Genomic DNA, 18,794 nt, shown 5'->3' on the forward strand with positions numbered 1-18,794 from the left:
TGAAGGTGTTTCTGTGTTATTCTCCAGCAGCGTTCATCAGTGGACCCCCCCTCCTCCCCCGGTGTCTCACCTCTCCCTCTCCTGCTCCAGCAGGTTGGTGAAGTCGTCGCTCTTGTTCATGAAGTCGGCGTGCTTCCTCTTCTCGCTGTCCAGCTCCACCACGGTGCGCCGGTGACACTTCTCGGCCAGCAGCAGCTGCTCCAGCATCCGTCTGTACGTCTCCTTCTGTTTGTCCTCCAGACGGTCCAACTAGGGGAGACGAGGACGAGGAGGAGGAGGAAGGGGGGGGTGTTAAGACTGCAACATCTGCCCCTCGGACACAATAACCTCGGTCATGCTGATATTGTTCTGGTGGGAGACGCGCTCTCTGCACCGTCCCAAACGTTTTCACGCTCTGTGCTCACTTGTTGGGCCTTTTCAGCAAACCACAGTTCAGCGTGCCTGATGAAAATTATGTTCTCAAGCAGGATTCCAAACTCTCCACACGCTCAGAAAGTACAGCTTTCATCTAGAACTGGTCAATAATGTTTGAATCACATGACTGTTACTCACTTAAAAACAACCTACAGCACGACTAAATCGCATAGCAGGGCCGGATACTGAGGCAGGTGTAGAATTTGTGACAATAAACACATGAAATGCAAGTAAAACGCGGCTCTAGGATGATTGTGATTAATGCCGTTAATGTGTTTTTTTCACAAATCAACAATGTTGATCATTGTGTTAAAAATTTTCATAATGTTTGATTAAACGTTGACGTGATCAAAATAGTCAGTCAGGAAACATGATATTCTGGAAACAAAGGTTGTTCTTCCGACGGCTACGCAATTCAGTTGTGATTTTTGCATCTGTGTTTTGATGGTTTGTAGCTGTGTTGTGACTTTTGCTGCTGTTTCGTGACGTTTGCTGTTGTGTTGTGACTTTTGCTGGTGTTTTGTGACTTTTGCAGCTGCGTTGTGGCTTCCTCTGTTGGTTTGGCTTTTGCTGTGGCAGTGTTGTTTTGAGTTTTACTGTTGCCTTGTGGCTTCTGTAGTCACATTGACCTCTCTGGGCCTCCGTAGTTTTATATCTACGGTGAAACACGAACAGGAACATACTGCCAGATTCAGATTTTAGGTATTTCATTTAACTCAACATTCAAAAGATTCCTGAAACACCACGTTAACCTCATATTGAATATATTTTCACACAGCCTGCCCCATGTGAGCAGTAATACCTACAAACTGCTCCAACTCATGTTAACTCTATAATAAAACTATGTGGTCCATGTGATCTGCTGTAAATCAGCTGTTTAAAGAGAGCTTACAGAAGAAGCTATTGAGCGGACCCGTGAGAGGATAGCCGTCATTCCTTCTTCCTGAGTCCATCCATATTGTGAATGGACTCAGGAAGAAGGAATAATTCACTCACAATGCATCGTTGTCTCAGACTACGGAGACGACGACGGGAAAGCATTGCTTCATTAATGTGATCATTCATTCATCCCTGAGATCATGCAGCAGATATTTTGTGACAATGAGTAAACGCTGTCAGTGGATTTTCACTAAATGGAGTCAAGGTTGCTGTGAATTTAAAAACTATATGAGATAAAGTGGGAAACGTTTGCACATCTCTCACCTCGGCCATGGGCCTCTCGTAGACGTCTTCTGTGACGCTGCCGCCGCCGTGCACGAGCATCCCGTCTCTCTGCAGGGCCTGCAGGGGCTTGGCGGGCGCGGCCGAGCCGTAGTGGGCCTCCAGGGTCTCCGGTCGGGTTCTCTGCGTCTTCATCAGGCCGATGATGTCCTCTCTGGCCTGAAGGACGCACAGCGGGAACACATTAAAAACACATCTGACTCCAGACGGGGGGATGTGATGAGATGCGATCCCTCCTCACGGTTCCTCACTGCAGGAGTTTCTGGGTTTCATATAGTTTCTGCAGGTGGCAATAAAATGTGAAACCGCTGTAATGTGAGTGTTTTAGTGGCTGGAATATGGCTGAATTCAATCTATTGTTATCATGTTTTCTTAGACTGACAGAAAAGTGATAAGGTCAGAATGCTCTGATGTCATTTTGAAGTGTCTTTAAAAAAAGAAAAAAAAGGACACAATATAAAAACTAAAAGACTCCAATTTCAGTGATGATAAATGGTAAAAAAAAATCCTATTATTTGTTATTAAATTGAATGAATGAATTAATGTTTAATGTTGGTTCATATTTCAGTATTTGAAAAAAATTACAAACACCAAATATTGTTCACTTTAAACGACCAAGAACGAGAACATATTTACACCTGAACGGGGAAAAAATTATTAGAAATCAATTAAAATAGTCATTTTAACTATTATCATTGACATAGACTCAGTACAAAACCGGAAAATATATCATACAATGTTTTTTTTTGTATGACAAAATTCATCAGTTTTATATATATATATATCAATTGCAAGAAAATCACTTACAGATTATCACATGAGACCAAAAAATATTAGCATAAAGTTACTGTGGATGATTTATTTTTTTATACAGTTTAAAATATTTCTAAAATTATGTGTCACCCTTTTGACTCAACATAATGCACACAAACGTTTTCACAGAACAAATAATACAGCGATGTTTCTCGAAAACCTGTTCAAAAAAGGTTTAATTTGTTCTTTCAAACTGTTGAAATGACTCATTTCTGATTATCAGAAACTACAGATCCGAAGCTGTAAAAAGCCTTTTTGTGTTTATATCGATTCACTGAAGGAATTAAGTTCAGCAGACTTCAATACTACTTTATTTAATCTGATTTGTCGTTTCCAGTCAGTCTTTTTTCTATTTGCGGTTTACGTCCTTGAATATTTGCACCATGACGTCTTCGTACATGAGCTGAATGTGAAGCTGAATGTGAAGCTCCACCCGGCCGGTGGAAATGAGCTCAGAGAGTCCTCTCACAATGATAACGCAGATTACATCTCAACATAAACAATGTGGAGCCTGGATTCACTGGAGGTGAACCAGCAGATGGCGCTGGATTCCTCTCAGAGCAAACAGAGGGACAGACACAACTCAGGAGTCCTGCAAGACATCCATTTCTGTCATTTTGTTTAAATGTTCAATTTCGTCTTGTTCTGTTCAAAAGATTAATGTCATAAAGGAAAAAAAAAAAATCAAATCATCTTTGTGCTAGAAATCCTGCTCTGCAGCATCTGTTTTCCTTTTTTTTTCAAGCCCGATCAGAACAAAAGCGGCTCCTCCTGAGCAAAATGTCACTCTGTAATGGAAAATATGCAACACGCCCCCAAACGCAGGATGGAAACCGAGGGAGAGGCAGCAGCATCCTGCCCCTCTGGAGATGAATTTATGAATGTGGCTCCATTAGAAAATCATTATCAGCCCGGAGCCCGGCAGCAGCTGCCGAGCCTCTTCCCCACAGGCCAAGCCTGTTTTCAAAATCTGAGCCGTCGCACGCTGGGAGACATCAGTGTGTCTTCCAAAGCATCTCGATGGCGTCCTCGGTCGGGGAAAGATGTAAGATTGTGACCCTCTTCTGAGGAAGGCCTTCCTCTAAACTTAGATCCTCTCATCTGTCTTTCTGCACTGCTTTAAATAATAGAATAGAACTGGTTCTCTCTCTAGAGGTGTCCCCCAGGGTTCACTTCTGGGCCTCTTCTTCTTTGTTTCATGCTGTTTTCCATGTTGGTCAGTAGCTGACAGTAAATTCATCAACATCAACGCCTCCACCTTTTCTCCACCTCTGCTCACATCCGAACTCTTGGCGTCATCTTGAACCCAACCCCTTCCTTCAAAACGAAGGTCAAATACATCGACATTAATCGTCTCCACAGCTGCAGGGACGCTTGTCCACAAGACGAATATCTTCAAAGTCACTGAATAAAACCAAGGTCCAGTCTGAGCCTGATGGAGTCCAAATGAATATTACAGTATCTTTACTATGTAAAGCTTCTTTCAGAATATTTAAGTACCTACAGTCACGGCTGGTGGTAAACTTCTAGCTTCATCATTCTTTAGTTTCAGTGTGTAAACCAGATAGCGATGGGCAACCTTAAATTTACCCAAAACCGCAGCCATTAAACAGTGCTGGTTGGTTTAATTTCATTTTTGTAAAAAAAAAAACAAAACAAAAAACAAAAAACTTGTCCTAAAGCTGTTGCATTATGGGTGTTGGTTTGTTTTTGCAGACTCATGACTTCATAACTTTTTTTTTTTTTTTTACATTTTTTAAACTCAAGACTTTGAGGCTAATGCTAATTTGCAACCAGGTCTCAGTGTTGTCAAAAAAATCATAATCTTCTTTGAAATTTTTACAGTTTGCTTGGTGGTTCGTCGAGCCTCTTGCGGGCTGGTTTTGGCCCACAGGCCTTATGTTTGACACCCCAGATATTGGACCCAATAAGTCCGCAAGTCAAAGTGTAATTCAGCAAGACGCTGAACCTCATACTGGTCCCAGTAGATGGACTGAGCACTGCAGCTGCCTCCATTGGTGTGTGTGTGTGTGTGTGTGGGTGTGTGTGTGTGTGTGTGTGTGTGTGTGTGTGTGTGTGTGTGTGTGTGGTACCTGGACTTCTCCCTCCATGATGCCCAGCAGGTGGAGCAGGTCCTTCTTGGACAGGTCCGGAGTGGCGGTTTTCCGGACCTCCGTCTGTTTCTGAGGTCTCTTGGTCGTCCCGGACGACGCCGTCCTCGCGTCCTTCATCTTCTTCTTCGTCAGCTCGGGCGCGTTCTCGACGGCCTCCTGTTTGATGAAAGCTTTGGCGGGCTGGATGTGCCCCTCGTCGGGACTCTCCACGGTGCAGCTCCTGGATCGCATTTCTTCGGAGCTGCGAAGAAAAAGAACATGGACACGACTGACCGAAAACCCTCAACCCAGAAACACAGGTGTTTCTTATGCAGAACATTTTCTCCATACTGTGAGTTTTAGACCTTTTTTTTTCTCCGTTTTGGGCCACCGAAGGTCTGATTTTGAAGATCAGTCCAACAGAAATACACAGTTGTTGTTAATCCCTGATTCTTGGCGGTTCTCGACACACCACAGAGGGAACATTAGAACGCGATGACAGCAGAACGAGAACATTAAGACTGAAAAAATGTTCACCATGATGGATTACCCAACTTATTTTTCAGTTTCTGGTAGAACAAAGCAACTTTTTAGCAATAACACAGCAGCTGCCTGGAAATCTGAAATTCTTTTAGATGCTGACTTGTGTGTGTTTAGTTTATATTTTCGGATTTTTGGATTTTTACAGCCTTTTTTGTTTCATTTTGTCAAGACGCAACAAAAGTTTCCTGTTTTCACTTGAAAACATTGTGTAAACGATGATTAAATGTAATATTTCATTTTAAAAAGCACAAATTAAGAAGAATATGTAATTAGACTCAAGATTACAACTACATTTGATCGTAAATGGCTCATGCTAAAGGTACTTGAGTGTTTAATTTCTTTTCGATCGACTGGCTGGCCGGTGTATCAGACCCGACCTCTCCGTCAGAGCAGGCCCCTGAGATAACGCCGTTTATTGCCTCATGGTTCCCTCCTTCTTGGGCAGTTCGACATCTACCAAAATAAAAGCAGCCGTAACGCCGGGGAGGTCATGGAAAAGTACATAAAACTAACCGAAGATAATGTGAGGGGCGTTCTTCAGATGGAAATAGCTGCTGAACGTGTGCAGTAGGTGTAATAATGGCGTGGAGCTTCTTCTTGGCTCCGGGCTCCATCCTCCTCCCCTCCTCTGTCACCGCTCTGAGGTTGGAACTCGTGGGAGTTGTTGGCATTGCCCCCCCGCCTCGTCACCCCCCCACCCCGAAACGACTATTAATACCCTGCGGTGCTAACGTGGGTTGCTACCGCCCGCCTGCCAGGATTCTCCGCGGCTGAGTCACGGCTGGATTTTTAAACCCAGACCAGCAGCCTCGGCGACCTCTGGCCTCGTTCTCATCCAGCGACCTCTGACCTGTTGTTTAGCCCAGTGGTCCCCCAGCAGCTGTGCTCGTCCTCACCTTCTGTGGCGACTGCGCTGACGTCAGTCAGTGTTGTTGTGGATAGAGTTACACTTCTTTGGGAAGCCTTCGCCGCGCTTTGGCCGTTTGTTCACAAGACAACGCTGTTCTGGAAATTGAAAATTTTCTGAAAAAAATTGTCTCCATGGAAACGGAGGGGAACACATTTTAAATTCCGTTATGTTTTGCTGTCTGATGACAACGACTGCTCTTTGTTTTGAAGTTGTCTTCAAGTGGTTTTCATTGTCAAATTACAGAAAACACAGATGATGCAATCACAAAAATTGCCACATAAGCAAAAGACAAATAGTTTTTTCTGGAGTCAAAAAACAAAACAAAACAATGAGATCCTCTAGCTAAAGTACTCAGATACAAATAAACAAGCTTCTGCTACAAAGTTCTACGAGTATCACTTACTCCTGAATATCACATAGTCATCAGCAAACAGGCGAACATCAAAATTCACAAGCACATTTCTCAAATAAATAAACCACAGTCAGGAAATTAAAAATGTTTTTTATAATGATTCAAATGTAAATCAGGGATTTTCTCTGCTAAAAAAATAAACTTACTGGTTGCAAAACTGTAGATATTAAAGACTAAATATTCTAATTTGTGGTTGTCCTCCACAGTAGTTTGTACTAAAATTTAGATTACAAGGTGTAAATTGTCCTTAATCCAAACAATGCAGAAGTGAAGTGACACCAACAATAATCAGAAAAATACCCAAATTCACAATTTAATTCCAGAAATGAAGAGTATTTCTCAAAATTCCTTGTGTTAAAAATAAATATTTCACAGTTTATAACCCATATAGTGAACTTTGGAGATTATAAACATGTGTGTTTAAATACTGGGGAAACGCTCAATGTTCATATTTTCATTGTTTCATTTTGCTTTTGCAGCATTAACCACAACATGTGTCTAATCCTGGAGAGTCATACATTACTTCATTTAAAATAAGCTCCTGCAGCGTCGTGCCGGTTGACTTGTTGATAAAAGATGATTCCTAAAGCTTGAATCACAGAGTAAACAGTGAGCGTGAAGCCTGTAAATAGAGAGCGGATGTTTACAGGTCGGACACTTCTCGTTCCGGTTGCCAAGTGTTGCATCAAAGCCAAACGAGATGCACCGACGTTGAGTAAACTCATCTGTGGAAAGCGTTCGCCGTCACAGCGGGAGGCCAGATTTCATTTCACACTGTGACCTTCTCTGTGTCACAGAAATCTCAACCAACACATCTATCCTTCGAATTGGACCTGAGAGTTGAACCAGGGACAGATACATTCAAGAATCAGAGAGAAGATTTGAACTTTTTCCATTAAATAAAACTCACCTGGAGCCACAAAGTAAGTTTTTTTCTTTAAAATAAAGACTACACATCTAATACAGTTGCAGTTATGGATTTATAGAAGATGTTCTAAAGCAATTTCCTCCACGAAGATCCACATCTTCCTCCATTAACATCCATTAACATCCAGATTATAGAGCATCTTCCTTTCTAAAAACAGACAGTCTTCTGAGGTGAAAATTTCATTTTCCACTTCATCATGACATTGACTTTTTTGTAAAAACAGGTCGATTAAAACTTGACTTTCCCAGTCTGGATGCACTTGACCTGCATGCATTGACAATTGACCTTTGACCTCTGGACTGATCTGAGTTGATCTTTTGACCCACTTTAGTCCTGGGGCTTGGTCCACTTCCTCGCATGATGAAAATACAGTCTTGTTACACTGTGGTCTTTTCATTGTAGGAATGTTGACCACTGTGTAAAGTTCAAGCTGAAGTCGCCTCAGAGCGTCTTTTTATCTGTGAATAAATCAAACCTACAAGCTGGAGAGTGAACTGAGGAACATGGCATTGCTACTCTCCGCGGGGGAGATATTTATGGAGTGTGCATCCCGCTGATTTACACTTCACAGTGTGGATAAGAACTGGGACAGCTGGGACACACAAGACCTGCAGCAGGGGAGAAGTTCACCAGTTCGACTCCTGGGAACCACAGAGCTCTTATTTATTTATTTATTTGTTTATTGCTGACTTACTTACTTACTAGCTTACTTAAACCATCTTGGGTGTTCCAGTCTTTTTCTGTGTTCATGAATGTGTATTTTTCTGCTTTTAATTATTTTTTTCTTTGAATGTTTCATTTCATGCGTGTCTTTTTTTAATTTGATTTGTGTACAAATAGTTTTTTTCAAGTAATTTAAGGTAATTTTTTTTTTCTTTTCCAGTTTTATAAGTTGATTATCTTGGATGTTTTATGTTGCTTATATTTTAAAAAAACAAACAAAAAAAACATTTTTTTTCATTTGCCAAGCTTGTAAAAGAAAAAAGTTATGCGTAGCCAGTTGTTAAAATAGGTCAAGTGTTTTGACCAAATGGTAATAAATTCTTGATTTCATTCATTTTATGATAATTTCATTTCTTTTCCATTAATTGTTCTATTCAGATTAGTTTCCTTGATTCTTTCATGTCTGTTTTAGTCTCTTTCATTTTTATATCTGATACAATCCTTTCTTTTTAATTTCATCATTTTTTTTCCTTTTAATTGATTTTCGTTTGTTTTTTTCGGAATGCAGTTTTATTTTCTATTCTTTTTGGGCTATTAATTTTTTATAATTGCATTATTTGATTCTGTTTAAGTGATTTTATTCCCGTTGGTCCATCTTTTAAATACCCCCTCTCCTGTACATCTCTGCAGGGGGCCACTTGTGCACATTTCTGGTGTGAATTTAGATCTGGGGATCTAAATTCACACCAGAATAAATGTGAAGTGACTTGAGACGAGCACTGGGAATAATCACCTCTGAATAAAACGGATTCGCTCTGCACTGTAAATACAACTTGTGGCTTCTTGCAGCTGTTTGTTTTGGGGGGACTTAACGGGGTAATTTTAGGGTCCCCCCGCTGGTGCCCAGGATCTGGATGGGGAGCTGGGGGTGGTGGGGACTCCGGGGCTATCACTTTATAAACCATCAGCAATCCCACGGATGCCTGAACCTTCTTTTCACTCCTTCACAGCTGCAGCTCCACAACAAACCTTGTTGTGGATGAAGTAAAGTCAGGTCACACACGGTCAGCGCGCTCGGACTCGAACACTGGATCAGTTTATAGGAGATGCACCCCCGTTTAAATATAGATGGATGCAGCGTGTCTTCTCCAGCGGACAGCGATTGTTTCCTCATTCTGAACTGAAGCCGAATTGCAGAGCAGAGCGCCTGCCTCATTATCTGGATTAGATTGGGCCGTAATAGGAGCGTGTTGCACGTGTTGCTGCTGGAGGATGATTAAAGACGGTCCAGCGACGGCTAAGCCCTTTACATAAGAGATGAAAATACTGTGAAAACAGCAGCGTGTGCTGTGAATTCTGGGTTTCGTTTACAGTTAAAATATGTCAAAGTGGTTTGTGCTTCACAGCAGAATGAATCAATATTGTCTGTTGAACCACAGCAAATGCTTCAGGTTCAAATCCCAGCCCTGTTGTATGGAGTTTGCATGTTCTAGCCTTTCCCAAACACACCAGAAGTTTTGCGTTTTTGCATAAAAACTTAAATCTACTGACTTTTAATTCATCATTCTCAAATTTTTCAAGAAAAGTGGTAGTTTTGCTCTAAATTCCATTCACAATGTCACCAGTGGAGTCCCTCTAGGTTCAGTGTTTGGCCCACCTCTACGCTGATGATACACAATTCTATGGAAAAACTAAAAGTCATTCATTCAGTGCTTCTCCGTCCGCCTCGTCCCCACCAACACTCTCCACACTCAGGACATACATGTATTGACGAACCAGAACTTTCTGCCACTAAAGGCCATTAGCTTGAAAAGCTCCCAGATCGGGTCATTTCCCCTAAACCACTGCAACCGTCTGTGGTCAGGACTTCCCACTTTCTTCTGCTTTCAACAACCTCTGTGTCCATTTTCTCCAGTTTGACTCCCCCACCTCCAACAACTTGAAGAGCAAAACATCTCTCCTCATCGTATAAACATCACAGCCTCCGTACGTCACTGATGAAAGAAATCCATTACTGGAATTCACTTCCCAGCCCACTTTAAAAATAAAAACCTTTTTTTTTACATCACTCATTGATTGTTTTGGTGCTTGAAACAGATACTGTGTGAGTCATTCTTAATTCCATATTTTTACTGGTTTGCTTTGAGGGAATTTCACTTTTTAATGCAAACTGGCCCCTCTTGTTACTTTATAATAATATCAACATTCAACTTCAACTCCTGTTTGACTGAGTTAAGATGCTGTAATTTGGTGTTAGTAATTTTTGTTTTTCTAGTCCTCTGTGATATTAAAATACTTTTTTCTTCAAAACAGCGAGTTTGCCTAATATGAACATTATTTTCTTTGCTGGATGTGTTCTCATAGCTTCTTTCATACTTACAATGACCACCAGAGGGTGCAATAGATGCCAAAAGTCAATATTCATTGAAATACATGTTATTAGAAGCTTCAGAAAGAAGTCATTGTATTCAAGAAAATCAAAAAATATCAGATTTTGTCACATATTTATCAAATGTTCCTCTATTTGATGGCTTTATAATGTTCCTGGTGTTTTATAACCGTACATAATATTTGTGCATGTGATGTTTGGTAAGATGACATGAATAAGACGGTGCACAGCGGCTGTTTTGTATGTTGGCAGTGGTGCAGCTCCTCCGTCCCCTCGGCTCCTTCAGGCTGGATTTTTCACATGCTGCAGGATTTAAGCATGTAGACTGGGCCTTGACTATATAAGGACACCGGCGGCTTCTGGAGCGGGTTGAAAAAAGAGGTTATAGAGGCTGTGAAGCTCCATAACAGGAGAGAAGAGACGGCTTGGAGATACCTGGAGCTCAGAGGGATGGAAAATACTGCAAACTGTCGTTTATTGAGCCCTTTCAGTTCCTCAGTGGCAAAATTTTGATTTTATTTAACTTTCGGACTTGTTACCATTCAAAATACATGGATTACAAGTTGAATTATGATCGTACGTTTACACAGCAACATTCTGAAACCCACATCTGCTCTCATCTAAAAATCACAGGATGCCTTGAATAAATCAGCCCGTATCAATCGATGGAAAAGCACTTGTTGCTGCAGGCTGATGTCAAAACACACACACACACAGAGCTTTGCACCGTCGAGCACTTGTGCTTCTTGAAATAGTGACACTTGGAGCCGGGCTCACGTTCCGCCAATTTCACAAATAGAACAATCAGAACGTGCGGCGATGGAACACGTGCTGCGACCGCGGCCTCCAGAACGGCGTCTATTCTGAGGTTTAAGAGCGAGATCCTGATCCTCTCTTTATTCCTGGACTTTATGGATCATTTTGCATCTTTCCGCAGTAGTTTTGTGTCTCTTCTCTGTGGTTTACAGGTTATTTTGTGATCACTTTTTTGTTGTTTAATGAGTCTTTTAGTGATTATTTTGCTGCTTTTGACTAAAATCCAGTATTTTTATGTATTTATGGTCTTATCAATGTATATCAGGTTATTTTGTAAAATTCTGAGCACTTTTTCACAGTATTTGTGGTTGTTTTATGTCTCTTCAAAGCATTTTGCAGCTTTTTCAGCATTTTTTCTTTTTTTTAATGATATTTGAATTTATTTACACTTCTGTGTTTTGTTTCAGGTTGTTTTAGGTCTTTTTATGGAAATATTGTGTCTTTTTAAAGAGGTTTGGTTTCTTTTTGTGATGTTTTGTTCTTTGTTTCTGATCATTTTGCATCTTTTCACAGTAATTTTGTATCTCTTTATAATCCTTTTGGGAGCAGTTTTCCATCTCTGTGGTCATTTTATTGTTTTTACTGATGTTTTGAGAGTTTTTTTTAAGTGTTTTTTTAAGTAATTTAAGAAAGTAATTTTTTGAAGTAAATGAGATCGTTTTGCATTATAGTACATTCTTTTCATTTCACATTAGTTACGTATATTTTTGTGGCTATTTCATGTCACTTTATGGTCAGTTTGTGTGTTTTAGTGAACATTTTGAAACATGTTCTTTTTAAAACTCTTTGGTTTTAGCCATTTGTGTCCTTTGGAAGTTTTGAAGTTTTTTTTTTTTTTTAGCAGAATGTCAATATTTGTGTCTTTTTTTTATGAACATTCTGCTCATTTGCAATGATTTAGGGTCATTTTCTTTAGTGTTTTTATCAATTTTATAACGTTTTCCCTGATCACTTTGCACCCTGTAAGGTTGGTTTATTGTCTCTTTGTGTATTTAATGTATTTTGAAGCATAACAACAGTCCCAGGGCCACGGCCTTCATCACGCAATCACTTTTCCAGGTCTGATTTTTGTTAGTATTGTGTTTCTCTCTGAGTTTTACTGATTTGTGAAAACCTTCACAGTGTTAAATGAATGTTAGTGGTTCTTCCAGGAAGGTAAAATTAAAAATAAAACATTCACAAAACCAGAGTAGGAAGCAGTTGAGACAAACCGCTACAGATAAACTCATGAAGCCTTTTCCGGTTCAGGAAGTTTTCGTTTCACATCCAGAGATCTGGGTTTGATCTGGAAGCAGACACACACGTCTTTGTTATGCTTTTCAGTTTTTGTCAGCCAAGCTGCGACGGGGCGGAGCGACACCTTCCATGCTGTCAGGTCTTCTGATGTGAAGCTCCCTCCCGGGGACGGGGCGGATTTCCAGCTACCAGCTGCGATCGGTCCGGAGAGCTGACGTAGCCGCCGACACGCAGCCGAGATGGACGGAGCATGAGCTCACTTCCCCCCATAAACCCTGCCAGGACAGGAACCGGGTGGGGGAGGGGGGCTGCTGGGTTGTTTTAACGTCACTTTTACAAGCCGGTGGTGGTCAACACAATGTCATCCTCCTGAGGAAAGAGGTATTAGAGTGGGGGGGGGCGAGCAAGCGGGGGTAAAGACCACTTCATCAAGTATGAATGAAGCTTCTGGCACCAACAAAATGCTCCGGATTCATTTCATAACTTTTGTTTCTAATTTTCCTGTTTGTTTTCTTGTTTTCTCCAATCAAATCCATCTCTATTGATTAAAAAAAACTTTAAAACAACCATCCTAATGTGCTGTAAGGGGAAATAAGACCTAAAATAAGACTTCAAATTGCACTTTTTCTCAAAGTCCTGTGAGTTATACATCAAATTATATAGAAATTAACGTGTAATTCGTACTGATTGACGGACAAACACTTCTCCAGCCACCAGAGGGCGCTACAGGCTTTAAAGGCTGAACACAAACAAAGTGTGCCCAAAAAGAAAAACGTGACTCTGCACGTTACAAACCGCAGGTAACAACAGAATCGAGCAGCAGAAATCAAGTTTGTGAGAAACTTATGAGGGACGAGGTTAATTAATCCAGGCTGAGCGTTAGTCCGCTCCTGCCTGTTGAGCCTCACAGGTGTGTTTTTAATGCTGTATCGCTGTTGTCATGGTACACACCAGACACCTATTCAGATCATTGTTCTGTCTGTTATTATATAGTGGAAAACTTCCCTTTCCAAATTCAATGTCCTCTCTTGGATTTTGTGAACTAAATTTGCCACATGTTTTTTTTTTTTTTCCTTTTCATGATGGATTTTTTGAGCGGTGACGTAAAGTAATAAAAAGTGTTAATATCAGCCTCTCTCATGGCGTTAAAGGCTGACAATGAGAGGAAGATTTAAACAGAGATGAACGAAGAGTCTGTCTGATGTACAGTGGTTGATCGCTCCTATGACCGTAAAAAAGTTCGATTCCCTCTGAGCTTCATCCTGGTTGATCACCCATCCTCAGGGAATGGGCGGGGCAGGAAGGGCGGGGCAATACCAGGTGTAAAAGCAGATTAGAGAATCTTTAAAAGGATTCTAAAAACTCTCTTTACGCAACTTTAAACGGTTTATAAAGTGACACTTTTCATTTTTGAAAGTTTGTCCAGAAGAACAATTTACTGAAGTTGAGCTTTGGTTTCCATGGAGACGGTAACCTTGCCGGCAAGCTGAATTCTCGCGGTATTTGTTCACACACACCTCGAGAATCCATCTTGCACCGCTCGGGCTCAATGGCTGAAACCAAACACGGTTAGGCGGGCGCGCTGTGTCCTTCTGTCCAGTGAACGCAAAGAGTTCTACAGCAAGTCCCTCCTTCCCCGAACGGATTTGCCGAGTGAAATCCCAGATTGACATGTGAAGCAGTTCGTTGCTGCACAGGTAAATATGGCTTTTGCCAGGTTATGGAGACGGAGTGTTTTTGAAAAGTTGTATTTTCTGTCACTCCAAGTACTCTTGAGTCTTATTTTACACTTTCTTGTAGCTAACCAGCCTCTTATTTTGGTAATTTTAAGGCACTTTGACTCCGTCCTATCTTTTTTTACATAGTTTCCCATCAGTTTTGTGACCCTTTGTGTTCGTCTCGTGTCTCTTCACACCGGTTTTGTGCCTCCGACTCTCACCCAGCTGTTCTGAGTCTGACCTTCAGTGGCTTTATCTCCTCCATCACCTTCTTTCCCAGCGCGCGGCGTGCGGCGGTTATCGGCCGATTGACGTCGGCCTCCCCCGACTGTGAGCAGCGTACCCAAACAAAGCGTCGCTCCCGTCCGCCGCCTGTTTTGCTGTCATGGGAACGGCAGCTGCTGTTATGAAACCAAACGGGACGCGCCGAGACACGAGGCGGCCGAATTAGCGGGCTGATCTCATGCTCCCGAGCTTATCAGCGGCCTCGAACCAACAGCGCCAGATACGGCGACGCGAACTGTTTGAGTCCGAACTGACAGAGAACAGCGTCTCCACAGAGGCACGTCTGTTAAACCTGATATAAACAAATGAATGAGCTCTGTTTCTGTCTAAAATCCTTCACAAAACAAAACACACTCTCCATTTAGCATGTTTTTCTTCATCAACATGGCATATCTGGGGTTTTTCTGGATTGCACATGACATTTAGAGGATTTAATTAGGTGTATTGGTGTAAATCTGATAACATTTGCATTGTTTGCGTCTGTTTTGAATGAATTTATGAAGGCAAACCTGCTCGAAAGAGACATTTTCTCAGCTGACTCACCTTGACTTCTATCTGCGTCTAAATTTATATTTGAATTTTATTTGTCATTGTGCAATTTGTCCTGCTTTATGTTGTATTTTAGAGACTCAGGACCAGTCTGTTGATATTTCTCTGGATGAATTATTGCGATGGAACTCATTTCCTCAACCCGATCACCTCAATTTTAATTTGTGGATTTTATCTAAAGGTGTTTTCTTTGACTCCGTGTCAAAGATGCATGCTGGGACTACACTCAAAGCTAGGGTAGACGATGTTGTCCAAAAGCACTTTTAGTCATACTGAGTGAAATGCTCCTTGCCCTCTGGGAGAAGTCAATTCATTATGTGTACGGAAAAAGGTGCGGAAAAAATCTGACAACTGCAGTGGCCAAAGGACAGTAAAAACTCCGACCAATCGTAAGGCGCGGACCGCTCTTCAGGAACCAATCAATCCCTTCGCCAGCCCCCTGCTCGTACATTTCAATGGCGTGCACTGGCCCTGGTTCACTGCGCGTGCGCGTTGCCAAGGCGCTCTCGGCGCTCGCGGCTCGCGGGAAAAATAGAACGAAGCGGAGCGGGCGCGCTGCGCTCCTATGCGCGTTGTGTGCAGGCAGTCAGAAAGGTTAATAACATTGGAGGCGATCACAAACTCCGTGCGAGTGGCGCTCCCGCGGCGCTTCCGCGTCCAGTGCGTTCGCTCCCAGCGGGAGCTCCTCCAATCGGGTGGGAGCTGGGCGGAGCCTTGGGAGATGCTACATTCGTGCTACATGCTAGTTTTCCAAGATTGCCGACCCTAGCTTTAACGATACCCGGGTCTCATTTATGGTGCATTGTTTTTCTGTTTTCTTTTGACAGCATGACTTTGAGGCTAATGCTAGTTAGCTGGCATCTGCAGCAGCGTCACTGATATGAAATCTTGAAAAAAAAATTGATGCTTTCTTTGAAACTTTTACAATTTGTTTTTTTTTTTTTTTTTTTGGGACCGGATTGGAGCCTTGTGCAGGCCAGTTTTGGTCCATGAACCTTATTTTTGACACTGATAAACACTTCTGGAAAAAGCTATAGGCCCTTTTTTGTTTCAATATCTATTTGAATTATGTGTGTGTGTGTGTGTGTGTTTTAATCTTCATGGATGTCGTTCATCTAAATGATCTTAGAGTAGGGTTTTTTTTCCCCATCTTTTCCACTTTTTTACTTTGTGGTCATTTGTTGTCCTTTTTTGATCAAAACGGTGGCTTTGTGCTAAGTTAAAATCATTTTTCAGTAAGTCTGTGTCCGCATGACTGTTCTTTCACTCTTTGTTGTAGTTTATTGGTAATTTCATGATAAGTAGTTCATTTGTGAGTCTAACTGATGAATGTCGGTGCTGTCGGCTCTCTTGTCTTTTTAATTCTTGAAATAAAATAGAAATATGAAAGACTTAATCACGTCTGGGGACGAGCGATGAGCAGATCAGCTCCAGCTTATAAACCTCCCCTCAGATTTGATTGAAATCGTATTGTAAGCAGAGGAAGTATAACTGAAGATATGTAATCTGGACTAAAAGCAAACAAAAAGTCCCCGTTTGCACCATGTTTCTGAGTGAATTCAGAAAACTTTCGTCACATTTGTTACTTTGTTTACACGACAGCGGTGCTCAGAGTTCAGAGTTAAAGTAACATCTCATTCGTGCCGATGAGTGTGTGAATCCATGTCCCTCGTCCCTCTAAACACACGTCGCTTTCTGTCAGCCTCACATGTTGAGTGAAAGTGGCGTGCTGGCTCGAATTTGGAAGGACTGATGAAAAAAAAAAAAAAAAAATCCAACATCTGGATCGTCACCAGAACCCAATCAGTCGCTGCTTCCAGTTGAGGAAACCGTCCATCCGGCTAATTTTACAGATGATTTATGATAAAAAAAAAATTATCTCGGCGATACACAGGAAGTCAGGCCAAGTCAAAATAATCAAGCAGATTTTCCCATTTTGACTTTAAATGAATGTAAAGATCTTTGTGATAAACAGGTTTTGTTTTTTGTTTTTTTACTGTATTCCCATTCCTTCCATTTATCGTCCAGACTCTGCTGACAAAAGTTTTAAAAATAAGTCGCAATGAAAACAGCGGAAAGAAAATCTATTAATGCAGATCGAGCTCCCGGGGGATCGGCGCAGGGCGAAGCCTGCTGGGTACGATAACACGGAGGAGGGCCAGCCAAACAGCGCCTCTGTTTCATGTTTTGGCTTTTTGCATGGATCAAATGGGGCACATTTTCCAACTGGAAAGGGGAGCCGTCTGATCCCCGCAGCAGACAACACACACCCTGCCAAAACGCTGACACACTGCAGGGCCGACACATGAAAGCATCCCGTTCATTCATCCCCGCAAATAAGTAGGATATGTCATTAAAAGCATTGTGGTGATTTTTATGCCACATGCAGTCATTCCCTACCCACGATTCCCGGCAGGAAATCCCCCAGAACGTCTCAGAGAGGGGTAGCGGGCCGGACCCCCCTCTCCGACGTCCCATTGAAGTGGTTCATGCATTTTTCTCCAAGGTTTATAGATCTTCTCCAGCACAGTTTTCATCTAAATTAGAACTGTGATTGGATGAAATCTGCCATTGTGAAGAAAGGAGTGTGTCTCTGAAGGGACCAACGTGTTTGACGGTACTTTGGTTTCTTCACAAACAACACGCTTTCTCTTGGATGCCCCTGAAACTGCATGTATAAAGCCTTGAAAACAACCTTTTCCAAGTCTCCTCTGAGTCTGGTTCTCTCCTCAAAAAGTTCAGGATTCTAGAAATTCTGCTTTTCTTTGACCTTTAACCTCGGTCCTTGTGTTTCTGGTTCCTGGTTTTTTGTTTATTGTTACCTTCCCATGTTCTGCTTTATGGTTTGATCATTGCGGTTTTGCGTCTTCTTGTCTCGCGTCTTTCTTCTAGTGTTTCCTGACCTCACCTGGTCCCGAACCCTCCTTTTGGATCTCCCTGCCGGTAACTCGGCCTGGTCGAACTGGTCACCTGTAGCTGAACTCCGGAACTGCCTCATCCACCACTGTTTCTGAGTCGTGAACTCACGTTCCCGACCGGAATCTTGTCAATGAAAAGGTTCAAGCACTAAATCCACTTATTTAAGACAGCTTATTTTTTCATTTCGTGTGTGTGAGTGTGTGTTGGACTGATCTCTGCCTGTCTGTCATCCACAGCTGATCTTTCCAGGGTGTTTCCTGCCTCACACACTGTGTTGTTGGAAAAAAGCTCCAGAACCCCGCAACGACCCCTCGACTAGCTGAAATTTAGGTTTTGAAAAGTATGGATGTGGCACTAGTGTGTGTACTTGGTTAATTTGTGCCATAAAGCCACACACACACGGACGCAGATGACTGAAATGTGCTTTTTTTCTGCTGCATCATCTCCTCACTGCATCTGAGAGCGGTTCGTCGTTTCCCCCCCCCCGAGGGCTGAGCTTTAGTACTCTGGTAAAAGATCTATTAAATTAATGCCTTCTAATGTACTGCTTCCTGAAACAAGCATTTACTGGGCTGTGAATGAAGGCGGCCGTAACTCACTGACTCACAGACGCTCCTCTCATGAGTCAGGATGGACCCTTTACATTCACTCCACCTCGTGTCTTTCTATTTGATGCTTTTAAAAACTCACCCGGGCATCGGAGGCATCAGGGAATAAACTTATACCATTAAAATCTGTAAGCAACGACCACTTGATGTAGATTCAGGTGTAAATATCAAGTAACTGATACATTTTGTGACATTTTGAGGTGGAATCTTAACAGAAAAACCTCAGAAAAGAGTGTTTTTAATGCCAAATTATGCCTCCTTAATTTTCTTACTTCAT

The 18,794-nt window shown here is 41.9% G+C and overlaps 1 protein-coding gene across 2 annotated transcripts in view; it reads right to left on the bottom strand.

The window, feature by feature from the left end:
* Positions 1 to 18,794, bottom strand: part of filip1b (filamin A interacting protein 1b) — a 32,670-nt gene that overhangs the window by 12,234 nt on the left and 1,642 nt on the right. For both annotated transcript variants that reach the window (XM_030110456.1, XM_030110455.1), the window contains exons 2-4: positions 4,542 to 4,803; positions 1,618 to 1,794; positions 71 to 249 (exon numbers count right to left, since the gene is read on the bottom strand). In XM_030110456.1, the coding sequence (XP_029966316.1) occupies positions 71 to 249; positions 1,618 to 1,794; positions 4,542 to 4,793 (608 nt within the window). In that variant the 5' untranslated portion in view covers positions 4,794 to 4,803. The remainder of the gene's footprint in view (positions 1 to 70; positions 250 to 1,617; positions 1,795 to 4,541; positions 4,804 to 18,794) is intronic.

The sequence above is a fragment of the Salarias fasciatus genome, chromosome 15 (assembly GCF_902148845.1).
Source record: "Salarias fasciatus chromosome 15, fSalaFa1.1, whole genome shotgun sequence".
Taxonomy (NCBI): Eukaryota; Metazoa; Chordata; class Actinopteri; order Blenniiformes; family Blenniidae; genus Salarias; species Salarias fasciatus.